The 23,169-nt window shown below is 36.6% G+C and overlaps 1 protein-coding gene across 7 annotated transcripts in view; it reads left to right on the forward strand.

Annotated features, from left to right (window-relative positions):
* The window catches only part of PIP5K1B (phosphatidylinositol-4-phosphate 5-kinase type 1 beta), a 338,296-nt gene that overhangs the window by 116,672 nt on the left and 198,455 nt on the right, over nt 1–23,169 (forward strand). For 6 of the 7 annotated variants that reach the window (XR_011967427.1, XM_072611031.1, XM_072611030.1 and 3 more), the window contains 2 exons: nt 9,284–9,374; nt 13,335–13,400. Coding sequence is in view for 6 of the 7 variants with exons in the window: in XM_072611031.1 (XP_072467132.1) it covers nt 13,335–13,400 (66 nt within the window). In the remaining variant the exon portion in view is untranslated. Of the gene's footprint in view, nt 1–9,283; nt 9,375–12,167; nt 12,525–13,334; nt 13,401–23,169 lie in introns of those variants that run through there. The other variant, XM_072611039.1, reaches the window with a different exon arrangement.

Raw genomic sequence — 23,169 nt, forward strand, 5'->3', positions numbered from 1 at the left:
TGTCCTACATTTGGGTAACTCCTGAGTGAAACTGGAGCTAATCATCTAGCTGGATTAACATGGAAAGAGCAAATGATTTTCCTGATAGATTATTAATAATGATCCTGTTTTCTCTCTGCACCTCCAGCTTTTTAGCTTCCTTCTGTGTGTTCTCCTCCCTCGTTAGAATTCTAGTAAGTTCCTTGAAGGCAGGGATTGTCCATGTTTTGATTTGTGTTTGTATCCTTACCTTAGCACAATGCCTGGAACATAGTAGATTCTTAATAATCATTTATTGACTGACTAATGTTATAGTGGTTTTTTTAAAAAAAAGTTTAAACTAGGTTGAATTCAGGAAATTTAAGTCCTTTTTGAATTAGATAACCTCCGAAATCTGCCCAAGAGCCATGATCCTATGATCTTCCTTTGTGATGCCAGGGGTGCGAAAAAAATATTCTGAGTTGATGTATCAGAAATGTTATGGGCTTTCTCAGGCAACCTGCCAGTGTATTGGATTAAGGTTAAACCCAAGAGACCAGAGTACAGATTTTCCTTTTTAGAAACAAAGCAACTGAAATAGTGTTTCTAATGAGATTATAAAGTTACTGACCGTGAATTTAAAACTACATATAACCTAAAGGTTTAGTTTTGTCAGAATGAGTTAAGCCTCTTCCAGCAGAGTAATGAGGGGTGCCAAGAGGCATTAGATGGACAGAAGATTAACTTTCTTTCTTTCTTTTTTAGCATTGAAATGCCATCAATACAGTCTCTATAGAGCACTTTTTTCTGGAGAGGGGGAAGTGGCAGGGAGGGAGCCACATGCTACGTTAGAAGCATAAATTTTCCGTTGAAGTCTTTGCTTTTCAGATTTTCTGATAAGAATGATCCCCTCAGTTTGTCTTGTGACTGAGGCTGTCTTAAATTCCTTTAGCTTGAATGATGTGTGTTTGCCCCAGAGACAGAGCTGATTTCAGGGTCTTGTGCCATTCCAGGGTCAGTGGGGGGGAAGAAAGTACAATGAGAATGCATGAGCAGCTATGAGAACAAACTGAAAGGAGTCTATGTGGAAAGCTCCAGAAATGGCAAATAAATCATCATCCTCTGTGTCTGGAATACTGAACGGTATGCTTGTGCTTACATCCCGTATTCTTGGGTCACAGTGAGAACTATTCTTCCTTCAAATTAGGAACCAAATGAGAAGAATGTGCTGAGATAACTTTTGCCAATTAATTCTCTTGTCCATTGCCTCTCAGTTCAACGATGATTATTTTCATTCTCTTTCCTTGAATTTGGCATATGTCTGGGCAGAGAGCTGGCACATCATCTTATATAGATTCACAGAATTTTAAGAGCAAGAAGGAACATTGTGGACCATCTAACCCAGCCACCCATCCTTGGATATACTTTGAAGTCAGGGGCAGTTCAACATTTTTATTTGTGTCTCTAGTACCTACCACTGTGCCTAATGCTCACAGCAAGAGCCTTAATCAGTGCTTATTGAGCAGTTGATTTACAGATGGAGGAATGAAGGCTGACACTACTGAAGTGACTTGCCAAAGGTCCCCTTAGTTAGTAAGCAGAAGACCTGATTCAGGCTATGCTTTCTACACAGAGATAAAAATTAAACAAGAGTTAATGCCAGGTCTAAAATTAGGTCATATTTCAGATCCATGTCCACCAACAGGCTTATCATATCATTGTGGCTATTTTTATTTTTATTATCAAGAATTGCCTGCATACTTACATATGAAGATTACGTAAAGTGAAGGGGAGAACTTTTGTAGGTATTCTGTATGTAGTTATTGATGGAGGAATTTTTTTTAATTTTATAAGAAAGTCACTAATATTAACTAAGCCTACCATAGTGTATATTAAGTATAAAAGACATGCTGGTAAGTGGCATGGGGCTCCTACTGCTAAATTATACCAATTTTAAATATACACTGGCTTACTCTTCCATTAAAAACTGTGTTGCAGTATTTTATAAGAAGTTGGTGTACTGATTCCAAGAGATCTTTGTTTATTTGATTCCAGCTGCAGAAAAAGCAAATCAACAAATAAAACTCTACCTTCAACAAGATTTTCCTCTTGTTTTCTTTTTACAATTTTATTTTTAATTTATATAATAAACCAAGCATTTCCATGACATAGTACAATTAAAAAAAGGTGATTACATGGAAACAGTAAATTACTGTGTACATCTTGTTAATCCTTTCACAGAGGAGTTAGCTTGTATAGCATACCCAGTCAGTATCCTCCTTGACATGTTCAGCTCTTTGTTCCTGATATATTCCTGACAATCATTAGGAGAATAACGCCCCCTGCACACTCAAAGGTTCTATAAATAATTAGTCTGTCCCAAAATACTCACTTATGGGGTTTTTTTTCCTTTTTTAGACAATTGGGGTTAAGTGACTTACCCAGGGTCACACAGCTAGTAAGTGTCTGAGGTCAGATTTAAACTCAGTTTCTCAAGCCATTTAACTGCCCCTGAAAGACCTACTCTTGAACACAGATATTAACAATAGGGATTTGTCATCTAGTATCTGTGGTTCTCACATGTAAATAGCTTTTAGACTTCAATTCTAACTGGGTACACAATCACCTTATCCCAAAATATGCTTATGATGAAATTGTGAGAATTGAAACTCCTGCCACAACAGTGACATCAAATGATTCAAAGATTACCAAGATGAAAGGTGGGTAACACCACCAGTAAGTGGGTGCCTAATGTATTTTCAGGGAATGGGAAAGACAGGATGGAGCAGAGCTGTGAGTGCAGAGTTGGAGCAGGAGACGGTAGGAAGGGACTATGACCATGCTGTATGGCCAAGTGGTCAAACTATTTAGCTAAAATGAGTTTGTGCTAACCTTCGTTCTCAACCCACTTTAGGGTCAAATGAAATAATTTGTGTAAGGTACTTTGCAAGTGAAGTTGCTTTGCAAATGTGAACTATTAATATAGTTATGAAAATTGTGGTTTAGCTGTATTTGGATATGAATTAGCAATATTTATCATAGTCCTCATTGAGATCTTCTGCATGACTTCTGGGGAGCAATTCTTCGTTGGCAATATACTGCAAGATATTCATACCCGCCATATGTCTCTCCATTGCCCTGAGGGTGAGTCGTAATTTTAATTCTTTAGAGTTTGTAGTATTCCATTGTTTGTAGTCATGTAGCATCACTGGGGCAACTAGGTGGCACCATGGATAAAGTGCCAGGCTTGGCGTCAAGACAACTCATCTTCCTGAGTTCAAATCTGGTTTCAGACACTTACTAGTTGTATGGCCCCAAGGAAGTCACTTAACTTTGTTTGCCTCAGTTTCCTCATCTGTCAAATGAGCTGGAGAAGGAAATGGCAAAACACTCCAGTATCTTTGTCAAGAAAATCCCTGTTCGGCCTAGAGGCCGATGGGCTACCCAAGTCTTCTTACCTTTTCACTGGTCTTCGGTGGCCATCTGGATAAACATATTGAGAGAAGAGACTTTCCAGAGTCAAACAAGGGTTAGGCTTTATTCAGGGTCTTAGTTACGTATCCATATGCAGGGAGAGTTCTTCCCCAGGAGAAAGGAACCCTCCTCCTCCCAAGGGGCAAGGATCATACAGCAAGAGGATGGGAGCAGAAGAGGGGAGGGACCCCGCAGCAAGAAGAGGACCTTCAGGCTTTCCTATCCCTACTTAAGCTCTCCCGCCACATAGTTTGCACGTGAATACCGTGCATGCTCTCAGCCCCTAGCTAATTAACAACAGGTGTGCTCAGACCACGGACCAATCTCAAGGGTGGGATGCTCTCCCCAGCAAGTTTCCCACTGAGAAGAGGTAGAAATACACAAGATATCTCGTGTTTCATGCCTCAATCCCCAGCTGTTCCCTGGGGGGCCTCGTGAGAACTCTGAGGTTTAGAAGTCCTCACTTTTACCTGCCTGAGACTGTCCACATGAAAACTGAGCTTACACCCCCAATAAATCCCAAATGGGCTCCCAAAGATTCGAACACAACTGAAAAACAATTAAACCACAAGTATCACTGGAAGATTATTGTTTTAAAAAAAAAAAAAAAGATGAGCCTTTGTTTCATGGAAAAACTGTGCTCTGATCCCTTATTGTAGGGTGAAGATAGCTCTTAGAGTCTCTAAAGGCTAGTGATGGAGGACAGACCCTGGCATATTCTACCATGTTGGGAAGACTTTATATACATAGACTTTTGGTGATAAACTTTGCTTTGTGATGCCTCTTGCCCTGAAGCCTTTTCACCCTTTGAGATCCCTCTACTTGTCTAGCCCTTTCCTCAGTGGATGAGTTCCTCCCAGAAGCTCTGTTTGGAGGAAATACCCAAGCCAGCCATGTTCATTCCTTCACTCTACTGCCTGCTCTGCTCTTAATTCTCTACCATGACTACTTCTTTCCCCAGCATGCATCCTTTTATATGCTGCTTCCCCTCACCATATTAGAACATAAACTCCTTGAGAGTAAGTACTATATTTGTATTTTCAGTGTTCAGCACATGCCTGGCAAATAATAATGTGGCAAGTGCTTAATAAATCCTTATTGATTTTTCTGACTGAAAACCAGGCTGACTATATGTGGAGGCTAGGCTATCAGCAGGCTGGCCAGTAGGTGATATGTGATACATTCTTTTGCTATGGACACCATACCCCTTTCCTTACCCTCTGTCTATTCAAGTCCCTCCCCTCACCCCCTCGCCTCCACTGGAGTCAGGTCAGTCATCCAAAACAAAACTTTTCTATTGCCTCCCTTAATGCCATTATCTATGGTATCTTTCCCTCCACCCCCACCCTCCCCTTCCTTCTTCTCTCCAAAGGAAGGTAAATTTGGATGGCCAAAAGACGCACAGTTAACTTTGCTGGCTAGTCTCCCTTCCCTCCTTTCCCCTCCCCTCCTTTCTCCTCCCTCCCTTTCTTTCCCCTCCACTCCCCTCCCCTCCCCTGGACCATGAGTCTACTGCACTGTGAAGGTCAGACACCATGGGGCCCCTGCCCCCTTGCCTAAAGACTGTTTTCTGGACCCTCCTGGCTTCAGAGTGATTATCAATAGTAACTCTTGCTGTTTCCCTCCCAGCTTGATGTCTGTCTTTTTTTCTGCCTCATTAAAGGGGCCATGCCCTGTCTGCCTCTTAAACAGGCCTATTCAATGAATGGGCATTACCTCAACCTCAGTGGGTACCTGCCTAGACTTTGGCACAAAGGTGCCAAAGTCTCCCAGTGCATCCTGGGTCATCTTCAGTCACTGGATGCAGATGGCTCTGGAGGAGAAGTGAGGCTGGTGACCTGCACAGCCCTCCCTCACTCAAAACAAAGTCAAGTGCAAGTCATGTCATCATTTCTCTGATGGCATGGTCTTCTTTGACAACGAAGGATGAGTATAACAACCCCATACTGGCAATCCTTTCTCTTTGAATAAATAGAGAAGGAAACTCTTATTGGTCAAATCCTTCCCATCTTTCAAAATGCAATTTGATTCCACCACCTCTAAGCATGAAATTCCCCAATTAGTCCAGCCTTTAACAACCTTTATCGTCTCTCTTTTTCTGAACCATGTAAAATAATCACTTATTTTGCTATTTTGTCCTCTTGAGTATTATTTCTCATTTAAATCATGCTTCTCCATCTAGGCTGTAAATTCCTCAAAACCCAAGTCCATGTCTTCTTGAACTTTTCCCAGATAGCACAATGCTCAGCTGCTAACCATGCTTGTGGTAAGAATAATCTTAAGGTGATACCTAATTAGCGTTTTCTACGGATAGGTTAGATATTTGAGAATCGGTAAAGGCACATTGAATTCAACTCAACAGATGTTTATTAAGTACCTACTGTGTGGAGACACTATGTTAGGCATTGGGGATACTCATGTAAAAATTAAAACAAAAAAATAAACAAAAAAAACCAATTCATGCTCTCAAATACCATACGTTCTACTTAACTGGTGTAGGGGGAATGGATAGAACAGATGCAGATATACAAGTCAATAAATCCAAAGTATATTAAAAATCTCAATTCTAAAAGAACTATATTATGAAGCATGTTGCCCATCTACTGACTAAAGTGGTAGATTCAAGGTGCATAACACCACCAATATTTCTGGACATGACATAGCCAATTCAAGAAGTTGTTTTGCTTGACAATGCATACCTGTTGCAAGGGTTTTGTTTTTCTTTTTTCGAGTGTGGGGAGGTGGAAGGGAAAGGAATTTTTTATAAGTTGAAAAAGTAAATAAAATTTAAAAAAAAATAAAGATGTCAACTGTGTGATCCTGTGATGCTGGGCAAGTCACATGATAACTTTCAGGCTCAATTTCTTCATTTTTAAAATGGAGGCAGAGTTGTTGTGAGAATAATTCTTACAACATATATAAAGTGCTTCTTACACTGTAAAGATCTAAAAAAAAATAGCTAATTTATTTTAGCACTTTTTAGCTCCTATTAATAGATGAGCAAATAAGTACAGCAAGATCCTGCTGAGTGTAGCAATGGCAGAACCAAACATTAGAGTTTTGTCATGGATTTTGGACCACATTACTTGATCTATTAGTCATTCTTGTCTTCATATGCATAAGGTTTATCATCAAATACTACAATAATTAATGTGTTTTCCTGAGACATTTTTGAAACTAAAACTAAAGTACATTTAAAGAAAAAGACACCAAAAGAGAATAATCCAGCTTATTTTTTTAAATGTGAAGTTTAAAAATGTAATTTAACCTGTGGAGTAATAACTATTTGGCTAAAACTTGAAGACTTAAACCAAGCATTTGGGTCTTTGGTAGGCTGTGGACAAAATATCCAACCATTTGACTGAATCGTGCAGTGATTACCCACACGTTTATGGGAGGACATTAAAAAGCAGTGGCATTGTTTAAGTTGGCATGGATATTTTAACGAGTGCCAAATGAGAATTCTGGGTAGTGTAATCATACATGCGAGTTTCTTTTCATGGCCATGAGTTTTTTTCTATTCACAATTTCTGCTATTGTGTATTTAAAATTAAATTTGAGTCAGGGGAGAATGGTACAATAATGACGTTTTCATGAAAAGAAGTGAGCTACTCTGTATTGAAAGCAATAAATTCATTAGTTGTTTTTAGAGAATACTTTTCACTATCTAATACGTGCAATGAATGCTCTATTTTAAAAAGGCTTACAATTTTTTAGTACAACCTTTACTGGGGAAATGAATTATGATTGCTACATTTTAGAGCCTTTTATTTCCATTTATAGCTATTCATTTTCATTGAATATTTATATAGTGCCTACTGTGTGCATGGTATTCACTGAACATGGTGCCAGCTTCTCTGTTTTATTCAATTTGGAAGAGCCCATGTAAAAACTGATGGAAGTGTTTTATGGGAAAGTATGAGTCTCACATCTTGCAATTTGTTTTGATTAATATTCCCCCTGAATTTATATTGGACAGGTACCATACATTTTAGGTTGGAATTGGTTTCAGAAGTTGGGCTTCATTTTTTAAAATATGGGATACTTGAAATGGACCTGATTTTAAATTATTTTTGTCAGTGGCAACAAAAGGACTTAAATTAATATGAATACATACAGGACTTAGAGTTTAAAGTATTGTGAAGAAATGGCATGTGATATGTCTAGATAATTGTAATGTGTACCTAGTCTGGGTTTCATTGTGAGAATAAAAGCATGTATTTAACACATTTAATAAAATGTGTTTATGCCTTCAAAAATAGATATTTTAAAAACTGGTAGTAACATGAATAGAATGGTTGCATCTACCTCTTGTTAGCATGTTATCTGACTACTGGATGCATGATAGTTCTAGGTTTTCCTACTTATATGAAATGAAATCAAGGATTTGGAGTTTTTTGTTTTGTATTCTGCCAAAAAGCAGGAAAACCTTTTTAAATGTGGCAAAAATTATGAAAGATTATAAATCATTTTACCTTCAGTTTTGTTATTGTAAATTAACCCTCATTGTGATGTAGAACTTCATTTCTTTGCTACATGTTCAACATGTATGATTTCACATATTAATATCAGATGATTACCATCATTCTTTGACCCACTGCTGGAGCACTGATACATCATATCATGTAGAATTTAGGCTTCCTGAGAGCAGGGGCTATTTTCCATGTTTATTCTTACATTTCCAGCACCAAGGACAGTACTTAACAAATAACTGTGTTGGATTGATTCAGTTGGATTGCTCTGCACATTACAAAGATCTGACTAGACAAATTTTAAAAAATACTAATTGAATATGCTTTCTAAGAGGTGATTCAGCAGTTTAATCTGAGTCTGAGGTTACATTTGGAGGATGAGAGGAATAAAATATATTTTTTAATACATCAGCATGGTGAAAAGAACTCTTGGAGTCAGAAGACCAAGGTTTACAACCTGGCTCTTGTCACTTGTTAGTTGTAAAACCATGGCAAGTCACTAAATTAACTACTCTATACCTCAATTTTTTCATCTATAAAACAGAGGTAATTAATATGTGACTCATAAGATCCTTTTGAGACTAAGATGAGACTATATAAGTAAAAAAAATCAAATAGAAATTCATTTGTAACCATAATGCACTACAGAGGTGTAAAACATAATCATTATGTTAATGATGAGTTAATTTCTTATTTTATTAGTTGATCATAAGTCAACAAGTATTTTGAGGGAAAAGTAATTTCTTCAAAAGTCACTTGTTACAGTATTTGATTTGATTAAAATTGGAAAATTCTAAAATAACATTTATATCTTTAGAACATTATCTGTGTTCTACTGTATTTTTATTTATTTTGTAAATATTTTCCAATTACATTTTAATCTGATTTGGCCAATTTAGGCAACTGTTTGACACCTCTGCTCTGCTCAGGTTAATTCTGACTTGCATTATAGAAGTTTCCTTTCCTGAGAGTTCCCTGTGCCAATGAAATCTCAAGTTCATTCTACATCCCTATCCCTAATAGTTGCAATTTATTTCTTTTACATAGGAAAAAAAAACAACTTGGTGTTCAACATAACACTGGTTAACAGCTTCTAATTATGTTATAAAACCATTTGGAGGGGGAAAAGGAAGAAGGCAGTATCAACTACAAAAGGACAATAATACTAATATTAGGTATGACACTAGATTGTACCATGAAGTGCAAATAATCAGATTATTTCAGAGACATCCTATTGTTCTATGATATCATTAATTGAATATCTTAATAGTTTGACCGAACTACTTAATGTTAAAATGAATATATGCAACTATAATCAACAAATTAAAAGTCTTGTCTGTCAGATTATATGTTGACAAATGATTTTTTTGTTTTTACAGGAGCTGGAAGGGAAAAAAGTAAATAACTGCACTAATGATTAGGCTACCTGCTACTACCAACTCCAGATGACTTGACATATACTCCTCAAAGGTATGGAAATTTGTCTGACATTTTCTATATACTCTAGAAGTCTCTTTATAGAGACAAGTTACTTTGGTGGATATGTGATTTCATCCGTGATAGCACCTTTCCCTGGTACAGATGGTACCACTGCCAAGTCTTCCCACTCTATTTTGCTCTTGTCTCTTTTTCCTTAAGTTCTCTCCAAAGGATCTAACAAAATCACTGTAAGCCTTTTTCCTATCTTTTAATATGTCAGAGGCACCATTTGGAGGGCCTGTAGTAAAGTAGAGAAAGTAGAAAGACGTACAAAAACTTCTCTTTGGGAGGGGGAAGGGTATGTCTAGTAAAAAAGCTTCTGCTAATTCATTTCTTAGCCCCTAACTTTTCACATAACCAGTTTTTAAAAGAAGCAAAGCAACCTTAGCAGATGCCTGGATGTTAACATAACTAAAAGAATGGAACCCAAGAGCTGCAGTATATTGATAACATTTGTCATTAACTTAGAAGCCATAGTCATGTCTCAGCTCTACAGATATCTATTTAGGACCTACTAGTTTCAAGATGTTAATGTGATTTGAAAGTTGGGGCAATAGATTTGTTTCAAAAACCTCTTTGGAACTGCTACTCAAGGGTCAATCACTGCCTTTTCGTCATAGTTTTACAAAATGGTCATTATTTAATGGGACTATGAAAGTTATAAAGTACGCTTATGAATGAAAGCATCCCAGAAGAGACATTTGGTGATTTTCTTTATCAAAGTGTTGAGCTGAGCACAAGATCATAGGTTTAAAGCTGAAGGGGGACCAGAGCTCATTTAGCAAAGTCCAGAATTTCTCAACTCAAACTTTTTGGTCTCAGAACTCCTTTACACTCTTAAAAATCATTGAGGACTCCAAAGAGATTATATTTATGTGTGTTATAGCTTTTGATATTTATAATCTTATGTTTGGTTATTAAAATGATCAATTTTTAAATATTTATTCATTTAAAATTGCAATAATAAACCCATTAAATGTTAGCATGAAATTACTAAAATACCAATATTCCCCCCAATAGAGAGAAGAGTGCCATCATTTTACATGTTTTTGTAAATCTCTTTACTGTCTGGCTTAATAGAAGGCAGCTACAGCCCTATATTTCTTCTGTATTCAACTTATTGCATGTTATTGCAGTTAAAGTATATGAGAAAAATCCATCCTCACACAGATATATAGTTGGAAAAGAGAGGAGCATTTTATAAAGACCAGTTGCATTTTGTGGTTTTGACCTCTTGGACCCCCTCAAAGAATCTCAGGGACCCCCAGAGGTATTCCTACCATGCTTTGAGAACCACTGATCTAGCCCAGTCCCATTATTATTCCAATAAGGACTGAGCAGTAGCTTAACTTGTCCAAGGCTACACAGGTATTAAGTGACAGAAGCAGGACTCCAGCCCAGATCCTTTGATCACGAATCTGGTATGCTTTCCACTGTGCCATGATGCTGATTGAAAAAAGAAGTATTTTCATAATAATTTACTCTTTCATTTCCTTCAGCACCCCACTATGGAATCAGAGATGAAGCATAAATTAATGAAAAATACCTCTGGACCTTTTCATAATTTGTCCCCATTCACACTGATAATCAGCCTTCCATTAAGCCTTAGCCACTTCTGATAAGATTCGGGTTCCCCTTTGGAATTTTATAGCTTAATAAGCTGCAAAGGCTTGGAAATTAAATTGCAAAAGTGGTGTTCTTTGGAACAGCTATTGAGAATTTTTTTTCTTGCAATGTTAAATGTTCCTAGGTCTTAAGAAGTTCTTTATATTAATTGGAACCATTATCTCACCTCAAATTGAAATCATAAAATTGATCCCTGTGATTGAAATAAATATCACTTTAGCATCCTTCTCATGAAAACTCATGGTTTTTCATAGTAGTCAATCAGTTTTAGGGTTGTATAGGTCAGAAAAGTTAAAATGAACCATGCACAGTAGTGTTTTGCATTTAATTCAGCAGTTCAGTAACTATTCATTAGTTATTACTGACTGAAGCAGTGTCTCTGATCAATTCTAGCAGTAAAGACTTGATATTTTGATTGAGCTTTGAGTCTGTGTGGATTCTTTCTCCCACAGCACAAGATATAATCCCACTATTTTGTAGTATTCTGATGATTTGTTTGTGTGGGTTCTTTTTGTGTGGATTCTTTCTCCCACAGTACAAGATAGAATCCCACTGTTCTGTAGTATTCTGATGATGTTCTAGCTGTTTCCCTATATGTTTCCTAAAGAGTATCTACCCCCAAACACTGGCAACTTCCCTCTTGTGCTAGACATGTTTGGTAGAAAACATATAAGCAAGTCATCCTTCAAAATATGTTGCCCCTATATAATCTACATTTAATCAGATTGAATTAATTCCAAAGCCTTTTGTGATCTTTAAATGTGCCACATCTCCTCCAGACAGTAAATGTCACCTATAACTATAAACTATCTTTAAATTATTGCTGTACTCCAGGGAAGATTTTGGTGTGGGTATTTTTGTCACCATTAAAGACCCTGGTCTATCCTCCTAAAAAATAGAGGCAGGTCATTTTTCTTAGACACCAAAGAAATTACTAGTTGAAAAAAATTAATAATTTTTAAGCAATTAACATTGTCCTAGGCACTTTGGAGTTATAGAATATATGCTTTCATTTAGAAATTAATTAATGTAGGTATATCAAAAACATAATAAAATAGAAGAATTAAAATACACATGAAGAACATTTGGCTTTTTTATTTGGAATAATAGATAGCGATTTCATTCTGAGGAGAGAGAGGAAGAAGAGATAACCATGTGCAGTGGTGCATCTCTTCTGTTTGGAAGATCAGAGTCTTTACGACAATCCAGATAGAATCTTTTGTGGGTATGATGGATGGAACACTGAACTTGGAGCCAAGAGAACTGGTTTCTAATCCCATCTTTGACGTTTACTAGTTATGTAATCATGAGCAAGTCATTTAACCTTTCAGAGCCTTTGTTTCCTAATTGGTGAAATAGGGATACTAAGACTTAGACATTCTTTCTCACAGGTGGTTAAGAAGAAAGAACTTTGCAAATCTTGATATTTCACATAAATGTGATCTCTATTATTAAAGTTCTTGATGATTTAAAAACACTTTGCCCATACAACAACCTGTGCAGCACATAAATAAGGTACTGTTATTCGCATTTTATAGATAAGAAAACTGAAGGATAGAGAAGTTATTGATTTGCCATGGTTACGTTACCAGTCAGTGATGGGATTCAACCCTACTTGATTCAGTTATGACTCATTTTATTTGACTATATAAAAAGACTCAGAATTGGGTTTACAGAAGTATAAAACACAAAAATATGTTTTAATGTGTTGTAAATGCTTATAACTAAGTCAAAATGTTATTGAACTTTGGTTCATGCAGAATGACTACAGAATATAGAATGTAGTCATGCAGAATGACTATATAGTGAGACACGTATGTCACTTCTGCTGTGATAAAAATATGTATACACATACATTTTGCATATATGTGCGTATATATAATCACAACAGAAGTTATATGTTAATACACAACATTTATGCATATATATTTTATCACAGCGGAAGTGATATATAATTATATAATATATGCATATATATTTTTATCACAGCAGAAATGCTGTTGCAGCTTCTTTTTTTTAAAAATAAAAGAAGTGGTTTTGTAGGGAGAAATATATTACAATAATAATAAACACTGTGGATTTATATGGTGTTTATTCCAAAGAGTATGAAAGTTCAAATATTTGTTTTTCCATTAATTAAGATTCACAAAAAGAAAGTTTTGAAAGGAAGTAGTAAGATTTTTCAGTATTTTCATGTAATCTGATCTAGTTGTTTAGAATAAGAAATACTAACCAAAATGGAAATTTTAGGTAAGAAACCATAAACCACAATATTGTGCTTTCTCCTATAACTCTAAATAGGAACATCTTCATATTCTCTCTTAGATGTCTGCCACTGAAAATGGAGATGCGATATCAGGAAAACAAAATGAGGAAAAAACCTATAAGAAGGTAAATTTTCATTTTATTTTCTCTTGGTATCTCTCTTAGGATATAGAGTGCCTTTATTTTCTTGAAAGTCAGCGTGTTATAGTGGTAAGAGAGCTGGCCTCAAAGCCAATAAAGAGCAACTTCCACGTCTGTGTCTGATGTGTACTGGCTATATGACCCTTGGCAAGTCATTTAGCTTCTCAAAGCTCTAAATGACTATTAAAAACTAAATTGCAGAAAAGGTGCTAATCTGCATTGGTAGAGGGAATTTAATCACCTTTATTAGGTCCAGTGAAATCCCAGGTCCAATCCCTTTCACTAATTCACAATATTATCCCAGCTTAACAGCAGAATAAATTTTTTTCTTCCTGCAAAGCAGTTGTTAGGGTATATTTTTCCCCTCTAAAAGTACTCAAATCTCCTTAGTATGCATTCATTCAGCCTTTATTAAGCTCCTACTATTTCCACATAATTCTCAGCAGTGGCATATTTAAAAAGTTAAATAATACCTAATCTTTAGTTGAAGGGTTACATTAGGATACACTGCTTTGTTCTCCCAACAGAAGCCCCTTACTCTACTCCTTCTTGCATAAGAAAAATAGGAAATAATGGGAGTGGTTAGGTCTTCTTTCGCCCTTCCCCAAAATTTATGCCTTGACTATTAGTCTACAAAATCATCTTTTCTGACTTAGCCAAATTTATCTTTTCCTTTCCATATCTACACTTTAGTAAAGTCTTGACTCTTACCAACAAAAGTATCTGCAAACATTATTGGAAAAAATAAGTTCTCAGGAATTTCAGGTGTTAATGCTTTGTCATTATAAATTGTCCATATCATTTAGCTTTCCAAAGGTTCCTAAGTGGCCACTCCAGTCCTTTTTCAGCAGGTAGTATTTTCTGAAGGGAAAAGTAGGGAAGTGCATAGGAGTGAAAAAGGAAATAAATTGCATTTTCCTAGATAGATTATTCATGCCCAATGTCTGGGCATGATGATGAACTATGTGTCTATCCTATCCAAATTTGGTAAGATTCTTTATCAGAGTATTGGTCACTTGAAGATTGATTTTCTTAGCCACGTGAACTCATAAAGACCATCTACCAATGCATGGAAAGGTTATGATCCATGTCAAAGCGGGAATCCCAGTGATGAAATTACAGGTATTTGAAATACCAAATCTAGAAGTAGTCTGATCACATGACATTTGGGGAATGACAATATAAACCTGAGAGTTCCAGTTTGGCTTTCATGTGGGCAAGCACTTTCCCATCCAAGTACATATCATCCAACTTGCAGACAGCCACATCTGAAAAGAAAAGGAGGAATATTGTTAAGCCAACCAGAAGTACAGCAGAAGTATAGATTAAACATGGAGAATGGAATCAGAAATTTCATCTCACCATTTGTTATAATATGACACTGACTTAGTAAAAGGAATTCACTCTATCACATTCCACTTCACCTCAAACCAAATGCCATCTAATTTATGTAAGACCCACATTAAAATTAGTCTAATTTGGGTCCAAAGTAATGTCTTCTAATTTGATAGCATACCATTCATTTGAGTGGGTTTAAAAAGGTATGCCAGTCAATGAAAAAAACTACTTAATTTAATTCTGACTGCTTCATTCTCACTACTTCTTGTATAAAAACATAAGAAAATAAAAGAAACATAAAAGCTGCTGAACTTAATTCTGACGATAAATAACTGGTTAAGGAAGCAGCAGCAACAAGAGAAAATGACAATGCCTTCTTGGAGTAAAGGAGCGCAGAAAAGGAATGATAAATTAGACTTCAAAAGTGTCCTCTACCTTAGAAAAGCAGATATGAAAAACTTTGGAGAAAAGGTAGGTATGATTACATAGCCAGATATTCTGAAGATGGATTTGAATTAGGAGGTGAGTAGCTGTAGAAAAGGGCAGCTAGATGATGCAGGGGATAGATGCCTGAGCCAGGAAGACTTATCTTTCTGAGTTCAAATCCAGCCTCAGACATTTATTACCGTGTGACCCTGGGGAAGTCATTTAACCCTCAGTTAAGCTCATATATAAAAGCCTCGGTTTCCTCATATGTCAAATGAACTGGAAAAGTAAATAGCAAGCTACTCCAGAATCTTTGCCAAGAAAACCCCCAATGAGTTCCTGAAGAGCAATACAGGCTTGAAACGACTGAACAACAATAACCAAGGTGTAGAAAATTCTCGTAATTTACTTTTGAGTAATCCAAATAAGCTTAGAAAAGGGGAGACAGTTTATGAAACCAATGTGACTACACAGAGAGGTCCCCAATCAGTTCCAGTTTAAGATAAACAAATATACAATGGAAGGAGGTATACTTAAATAAGGATGGCCTCAAAAGAGTGGCATGCACCTATAAGAATAATATTGGAAAGACTGAAACCCAAAGTAGGCTAAGGCTTTCAGAAATGTCATAGAAAACTCAAGAGTTTCCTAAAGGTTCAAAGAAAGTTAAAGATCAAATAGCAAAGTCAGTGTCTGTAGTTATTTTAGAAACCATGGCAAACAGGCAAAGTTCCAGCAAAATAGATGTGGACAAAGGTTATTCTAGTTGTCAAAAGGGGGAAACATTATTCTCAATTTAAATGAATGATCAGAATGAAGACATAGAAGAACAATTTTCAAATTTTGTGAATGACACAAAGCTGGAAGGGTTAGCTAATCATACGGATGACTGAATCAGTATTCAAAATATTCTTGACAGGTTGGAATGATAGGCCAGAACGAACAAGATGAAACATAACAGGGGTAAGCGTAAAGTCTACATTTAGGATCGAAAAAATCAATCACATAAATGTAGGGTGGCTTGATGGCACTTCATTTGAGAAAGAGCTAAAGGTTTTAATTAAACGTAAGTGTAGTCTGAACCCATAGTTTGATGTAGCTGTAATAAAACTTATGCAGTCTTGATCTGCATTCATAAAAATAGAGTTTCCATAGCAAGAGAGTTAACAATTTTACTATATATTGAGCCATATTTTAAGTATCATGCTCCATTGTAATCCCTCTACACTAGTTTTTATTAAGTGCCAGGCACTATGCTAGAAAGGCAAAAAAAATACAATATATAAAGAAAGGTAAAAAAAAAAAATAGTTCCTGCTCTTAAGCAACTTACATTCTTATCCTAATGGAAGTGATAATATTCATATTACGGTGACCATTCAACAGAATGTGCAGTGTAAACAGAAGGTAATTCTAGTGGGCTCTATTTTATGGACCAATCACAAAGTTGTAGGGAAGAGCACTTGGAATAGTAAGGAGGGAAGAAGTCATGTAATATGGGTAGCAACTGAAGAAAGCGATGATGATTAACGTATGGAAAAGAAAACTTTGGAGATAACATCATAAGAGTCTTCACATATTGGTAGGAGAGGCAGATGATTGGAATTGGATACATAGGTGGAAATTGAAAGAAAGCAGATCTTGGGGGCTGTGTCTCAGAGTAGTGAGTTATCTATAGCTATTAATGTTCAAACAAAGGCTGGATAATCATGTTATAGAAGAGAGACATTCCAATGCCACCATGCATGATGGGTCCACAAACAAATACACATTTGTTTAATGAAATGTATTTTAATTAATTTGGTTATTGGTTCCACTTGGTCACAATGGACAGGATGATGTCATAAATAATTTTATTGATATTTTATTGATATCTGTTGCACATTTGTTCACCTTGCTTCCCCTTTTTAAAAAAATTCTCAAGCAAATAAATACATAATTAGCGTATAGGACAACTAGGTGGCACAGTGGATAGAGTGCCAGATCTTGGACTCAGGAAGACTCATCTTCATGAGTTCAAATCTGGCTTCAGATACTAGCTGTATGACCCTGGGCAAGTCATTTAACACGGTTTACCTCAGTTTCCTCATCTGTAAGATGACCTGGAGATGGAAATGGCAAACCCCTCCTGCATGTTTGCCAAGAAAACCCCACCAGGGGGGTCACAATGAGTTAGACATGACTGAAAAAAGACTGAACAACACCAAAAATTATCATGTGTCTTAACACTGTGGGAGATGCTATTGAAAAGATACAAGATGTAGATCTTGCTCTTAAGGGCATTCACATTCTAGTTGGGGAGATAAAACAAATAATAGTAGAGCAGGACAATTTTCTATTAAAGTGGCAGCTTTTCATGGGTACAGACAGTAAATGCAGGAAGAATTCAGAGAAAAAAGTATCAGAGTATAGTCTCTAGATGTGATGACCAACCTAAATCTGTTTCCTTCCTTCTGCAGCATCTCAACCTTTATCTTTCCCTGGATCAGTCTGACTTATAGGCAAGGGAGACAAAAGGTGAAAGGACTGATGATCAGGTAGTTTAGGATCAAATCAGTCTTGCTACTTGCCCATCCTATTCTGCCCCATACCCTGGTTCTAGGAGCTAGGGTCTTACCTTATCTATTCTGTCCTATCCCTATCCCAATAATTGGGTCCTGGTTTTATTCCTCCATTCTTCAGTCCTTGCCTTGGAAACCAAGATCTTTATGATCACTTGCTGACAATTACTAATGAACCTAGGCAAGTCACCCAATCTCCTCTGTGCCTCAAGTTTCCTCCTCTGTAAGATGGGGATGATAATAATAGCTGCTGCCTCATGGGGTTGTTGTGAGGACCAAATGAAATATATGTAAAATGAATCACAAACCTTAAAGCACTGTGTAAATGTTAACTGTTATTATTATATTCAGACCTCTGAGAAACTGGAGACATGATATGAATAGTAATAATAGCTTACATTTATACAATATGCTTTAGCGTTTGCAAAGCTTTAGACCTCTCATCTTGTTTGATCCTGTCCAAGTGGGTAGTGCAAATATTAATATCCTCATTTTAAAGATTAGGAAACTGAGTCTCAGAAAGATTTAATGTGACTTGCCCAACACACTGACTCTGACACTTATGAAACTGCATGAACATACTGTCTGAGCTTAGCTTGCCTATTTATAAAGTGAGAAGGTTAGACTCTGAAATACTTTCCTGTTCTTCCATTGTAAGATTCCTTCAATTCTTTATTAAGTGATGGGGCTGGGATTCAATTTCATATCTTTTGACTCCTTTCAATATACTGCATCACCTTTCTGCATGACCCAGGTATGATGTCTATCCCAACTACCTGTTTCCCAGTCCTAGAAGATGCTTAGTGTATGCCTATATCTCCACCTGATTCTATCCATACTTCCTTCTAGATTGTCTGTCCTGCCACAAAGAGTCTATATCTTGACCGCTCATAATCTAATCAGTCACACCACCTTTTCAGCTCCATTTAGTGTCTCCAAGGAAGATGTTTGTTTTTATTGGTTAAACAATTCCATGATGGTCTTCACCTCTATATATAATACTAGTAGCACCCAAAAGAATAAGCATTGTGACTGCTTGTTTTTAAGGAAATACTTAGCATGCATGTAGGATTTTTGTATCAGTCTTGTATAATATCAGATATCTGAAGACTGATTATTCAGATCCCTGGTTGATTCTCTTCTTTGTTCCTGTTGGTCATACCTTGGTCATTTGTTCAATTTATTAGTACAAGGTGGAAAGGGTAAAGGAAGATCTGAAATCTAATTCTTTCAAATGATGTTAGTCTCTTTCTGGTTTTATAGGAGAGGGAAGTGCCACCTATTGACTGAAATGAGAATTTTGAGGTATTTATGGATTCCATTTACCCATGGAAACATGCCATCTCTCATCTCTTTGCCTTCATGGAGGCTGTCCTTCATACCTGGAAAGCATTCCTTTCTCACCCTTGCCTCTTAGAATCCCAATCAGAATTCAGTACCGCCTTCTGTATGAGGATTTTTCTGATTAGGCCACTTAATACTGCCTTCCCCACCAAAAAAAAAACCCAAAACAAATCTTTTCTATTAATTTTGTGTGTATACATATAATATAAATGTAGCTTGTGAGAACTGTATATAAACATAATAAAACACACATGTCATCCCCTCAGAATGATTATGAGTTCTTTGAAGCAAGGATTGTTTCATTTTTATCCTTCTATGCCCAGTCCCAACAAATGTAAATACTTGTTGGTTCATTGATTGATTAAGAGTGAGCCGGGCCATCTTTATAGAAATTCATCTTGTTTCTATCCATTCATTACTGAGCACCTAACACTGTGCCAGGGCATCTTGGTGGCACAATGGATAGAGTGCTGGGCCTGGAATCAGGAGGACTCATCTCTTTATGAGTTTAGCCTCAGACATCTATTTGTGTGACCCTGAGCAAGTCACAACCCTGTTTACCCTAGTTTCCCCCTCTATAAAATGAGCTGATGAAGGACATTGCAAACTCCAATATCTTTGCCAAGAAAACCTGAAATGGGGTCACAAAGAGTCACACACAACTGAAAAGACTGAATGAGAGTAACAGTCCCACAAAATATAAACACTTCTCCTACTTCACCTTCTTATGATGAGGCATGGAAAAATGAAATTCAAAGATATTCTCAAGTTGTGCTTTTTAGGGCATCCAGGTGGCACAGTGGATAGGGTACTGAGCCTGGAATTAAGAAGATCTGAGTTCACATGTGGTCTCCTACACTTAATAATGGTGCGACTCTGGGCAAGTCACTTATCCTTGGTTGCCTCAGTTTCCTCATCTGTAAAATGAGCTGGAGATGGAAATAGCAAACCACTCCAGTATCTCTGCCAAGAAAACCCCAAATGGAGTCACAGAGAGTAGGACAGGACTGAAAAACAACTGAACAATAAAAAAAGCATTGTTCTAGGGACCTGAAAGTGATGTAAAAGAAATCTAAGAAGTATTTCTTTTTAGATTTCCCTTTCAATATACAGATAATTTTGTGGAGCATCCCTATTTTAAACTGTATAATCTAGTCAGCTAAATATTTGTCTATAATAAATAAAATCCATATTAAATATGAACCATAATAAAACCAATCAAATAAAATGAGGACTTAGGAGGAAAAAGTGAGACCGTCCAGATGGCTCTAGTGCTTTCACTGTGATAAGGAGATGATGCACTTATGAAACATAATAACAATACAAAATGCCACATAATTAAGTGACACTTAATCCTTCAGTCTTTACCACCTGGTGCTGGCCAGCAATAGCTCATTTCCTATTCTTTCTACAAGAGAAATTTTGCATTCAGTATGAAGTTCCTCCCTTAGCGAATATATTGGGCTACAGAGCAGTTCACCCAGATTCTCAATAACCTAATGCCATTTGCTTCTACTAAAACACAACAATAACTGGTCCCCGGGAAGTTTGATCCGCAGGGATCCTTTGGTCCATTCATTTCATTTATTCATTCTTTCAGTAACAACATCCATAATAGATAACATTCATGTACTGCTTTTTAAAAGACTGCAAAGAGCTTTACAAGCATTATCTCATTTAATCCTGACAACAGCCTGTGAGGTAGACGCTTTTGTTGTTATTTGACAGATGAGGAAACTGAGGCAGACAGATGTTAACTGAATTGTCCAAGGTCACACAGTTAGTGAAGATCTGATGCTGGATTTGAACTCAGCTTTTCCCAATTCCATGTCCAGCACTCTCCATTGCTCCATCTAACTGCCTGTCTTTTCAATAAAAGAATTTATGTAACACCTTCTGTGTGCATAGCATTTTTCTTGTTGTTCAGTCATTTCAGTCATGTCTGACTCTTTGTGACCCCAGTTGTGTTTTTCTTAGTAAAGATAAGTGGAGTGATTTACCATTTCCTTCTCCATCTCATATTACAGATAAGGAAACTGAGGCAAACAGGGTTAAGTGACTTGCTCAGGGTCACACAGCTAGTGTCAAGTGTATGAGGCCAGATTTTACCTCAGGTCCTCCCGACTCCAGAGCTAGTGCTGTATCTACTGCACCTCTTAGCTATAGTAGAGAGACAGACACACAAATAGAAAGAGACACAGGCACAGACAGATTGGTTGTGCCCTAAGAGTTTACAGTCTTGATGGGGAACCAAGGGGTATACATGTAAATCAGTTAATTAACAGTATCAAGAAGTTTGTGGTTAAAGGGCAAAACTGTTTGGTCTATATAATAAAACCTCTAGGAGTTTTGAGAAGGTGGAAATCAACATGAACTGAAATGTTTAGGGAAAACTTCATCAAGGTAGTGATTCTTTGATTCTAAGAGAAGAACTTTATTTAAGACCTTCCTTGTGAGATTAAGAGCTCCTTTATTTTTTCTGTGTTTAAAAATATGATTTAAAGTAACTATTTTTGTGATATGGGGAGGCTATAAATATTTTTATTTCTTCCCACATGTCTATCATTTTACTAGTGGGATTGAATATTAATAATGAGAGGCACCATGGTATAACAGATAAATTGACAAGTCTTAAAGGATGGATACCTGGTTAGATTGGATGGTGTCAAATTATATTAGTTTGTTTGGTGACCCTTTTTAGCTCTAATTTTAAAGTAAACTTTGATAGGAATTCCTTCTTAGGATTATTAGACTTCCTTTTTTCTGACTCAGCAGAAGTTAGAACATCTTTCAAGCCTGGTTTCAACGGATATTTCAGAGATTACAGTTGTTTAGCTTGGTTGTGCAGAACCTGTATCGGACAGAGGCAATGGGTAGCCCTTGTGAGTTTTTGAGTAGATAAGTGACATTGAGTGGATCATGTATGTATGAATTTGGTTGAATGTTTTGAAGGTATTGGAAGGAGAGAGAGGCTGAAATCAAGATCAACAAGGAGGATTTTCCAGTAGCCTTTGAAATAATGGACTAGAAGAGTGACAGTGGGAAACTGACAAAATTGGTTTTCATAGAAGAATTGATAGGCACTATCCCCTGCATTTCTTCCTCTTTTTTTACCTCTTCTTTATCTCATCTCTTCCAAGCTGAACAACTTGTCTTAAGGTCATAAAGAACCTATTGTGTCCCCTGACTTTTCAGTCAATCATTTTAGCTTTGTGCTTCTAATAATGGTTCAAAAATGATTTAGATTATTAATTCTATGTATTGTTGGCTATAAAACAGGCTTTGCAGAATTCTTTTTGAATAAGTGAATCCCAACATGACTAGTATGGAGGATGGGATAGTGCCCTCCCCACAACATTCCTCCTCCTCTTAGTATCTCTAGCTTCCTTCAAAACTCAACTCAATTCCCACCTTCTTCAGGAGGCCTTTCCCAGTGCCCTCAGCAGATAAAGCCTTCCTCTTCCAGGTGAGGAAACTGAGGCAAGCAGGGCTAAATGACTTGCTCAGGGTCACACAACTGATAAATATCTGAGGCCAGATTTGAACTCAGGAAGATGAATCTTCCTGATTCCAAGCTCAGAGCTCTATCCACTTCACCACCTAGCTGCCATGTAGCATACCACAAACTCTTCATATATTCACCACCCAGGTACACAACTGTCCAGTTAATAGAATATTTGTAACTCTTCTTGGAAATACATTAAGAGAGTGTTTCTTAATAGCAGACCCAGAGACGCCATGAATAAATTAGAGTTACCTGTTTTAAGTGGAATTCCTATCACACTTTTGTTTAGTAAATAAGAATGAAAGGTCCCTACTCTTTGACCATCCCCCATGAATTTGTTTTCAGTAGCTGAGAAGTGTTTAACACCGTTTATATTATTATATACTATATTATGATATTAATATATCATATTATTATATTAATAATTAATTAATATTAGTGATTATTAGTTGATAATTATTTAATTAATATTTATATTATTATATTATTGTCAATGAGAGTTTGATCTGATGGGAAGACTCTAGAATGCAAGTAGAGATATTAGAATTCCATCAGATTTTAGAATGAGCATATAGTTCCATA

The sequence above is a fragment of the Notamacropus eugenii genome, chromosome 1 (genome assembly GCF_028372415.1).
Source record: "Notamacropus eugenii isolate mMacEug1 chromosome 1, mMacEug1.pri_v2, whole genome shotgun sequence".
In the NCBI taxonomy this organism is placed as follows: Eukaryota; Metazoa; Chordata; class Mammalia; order Diprotodontia; family Macropodidae; genus Notamacropus; species Notamacropus eugenii.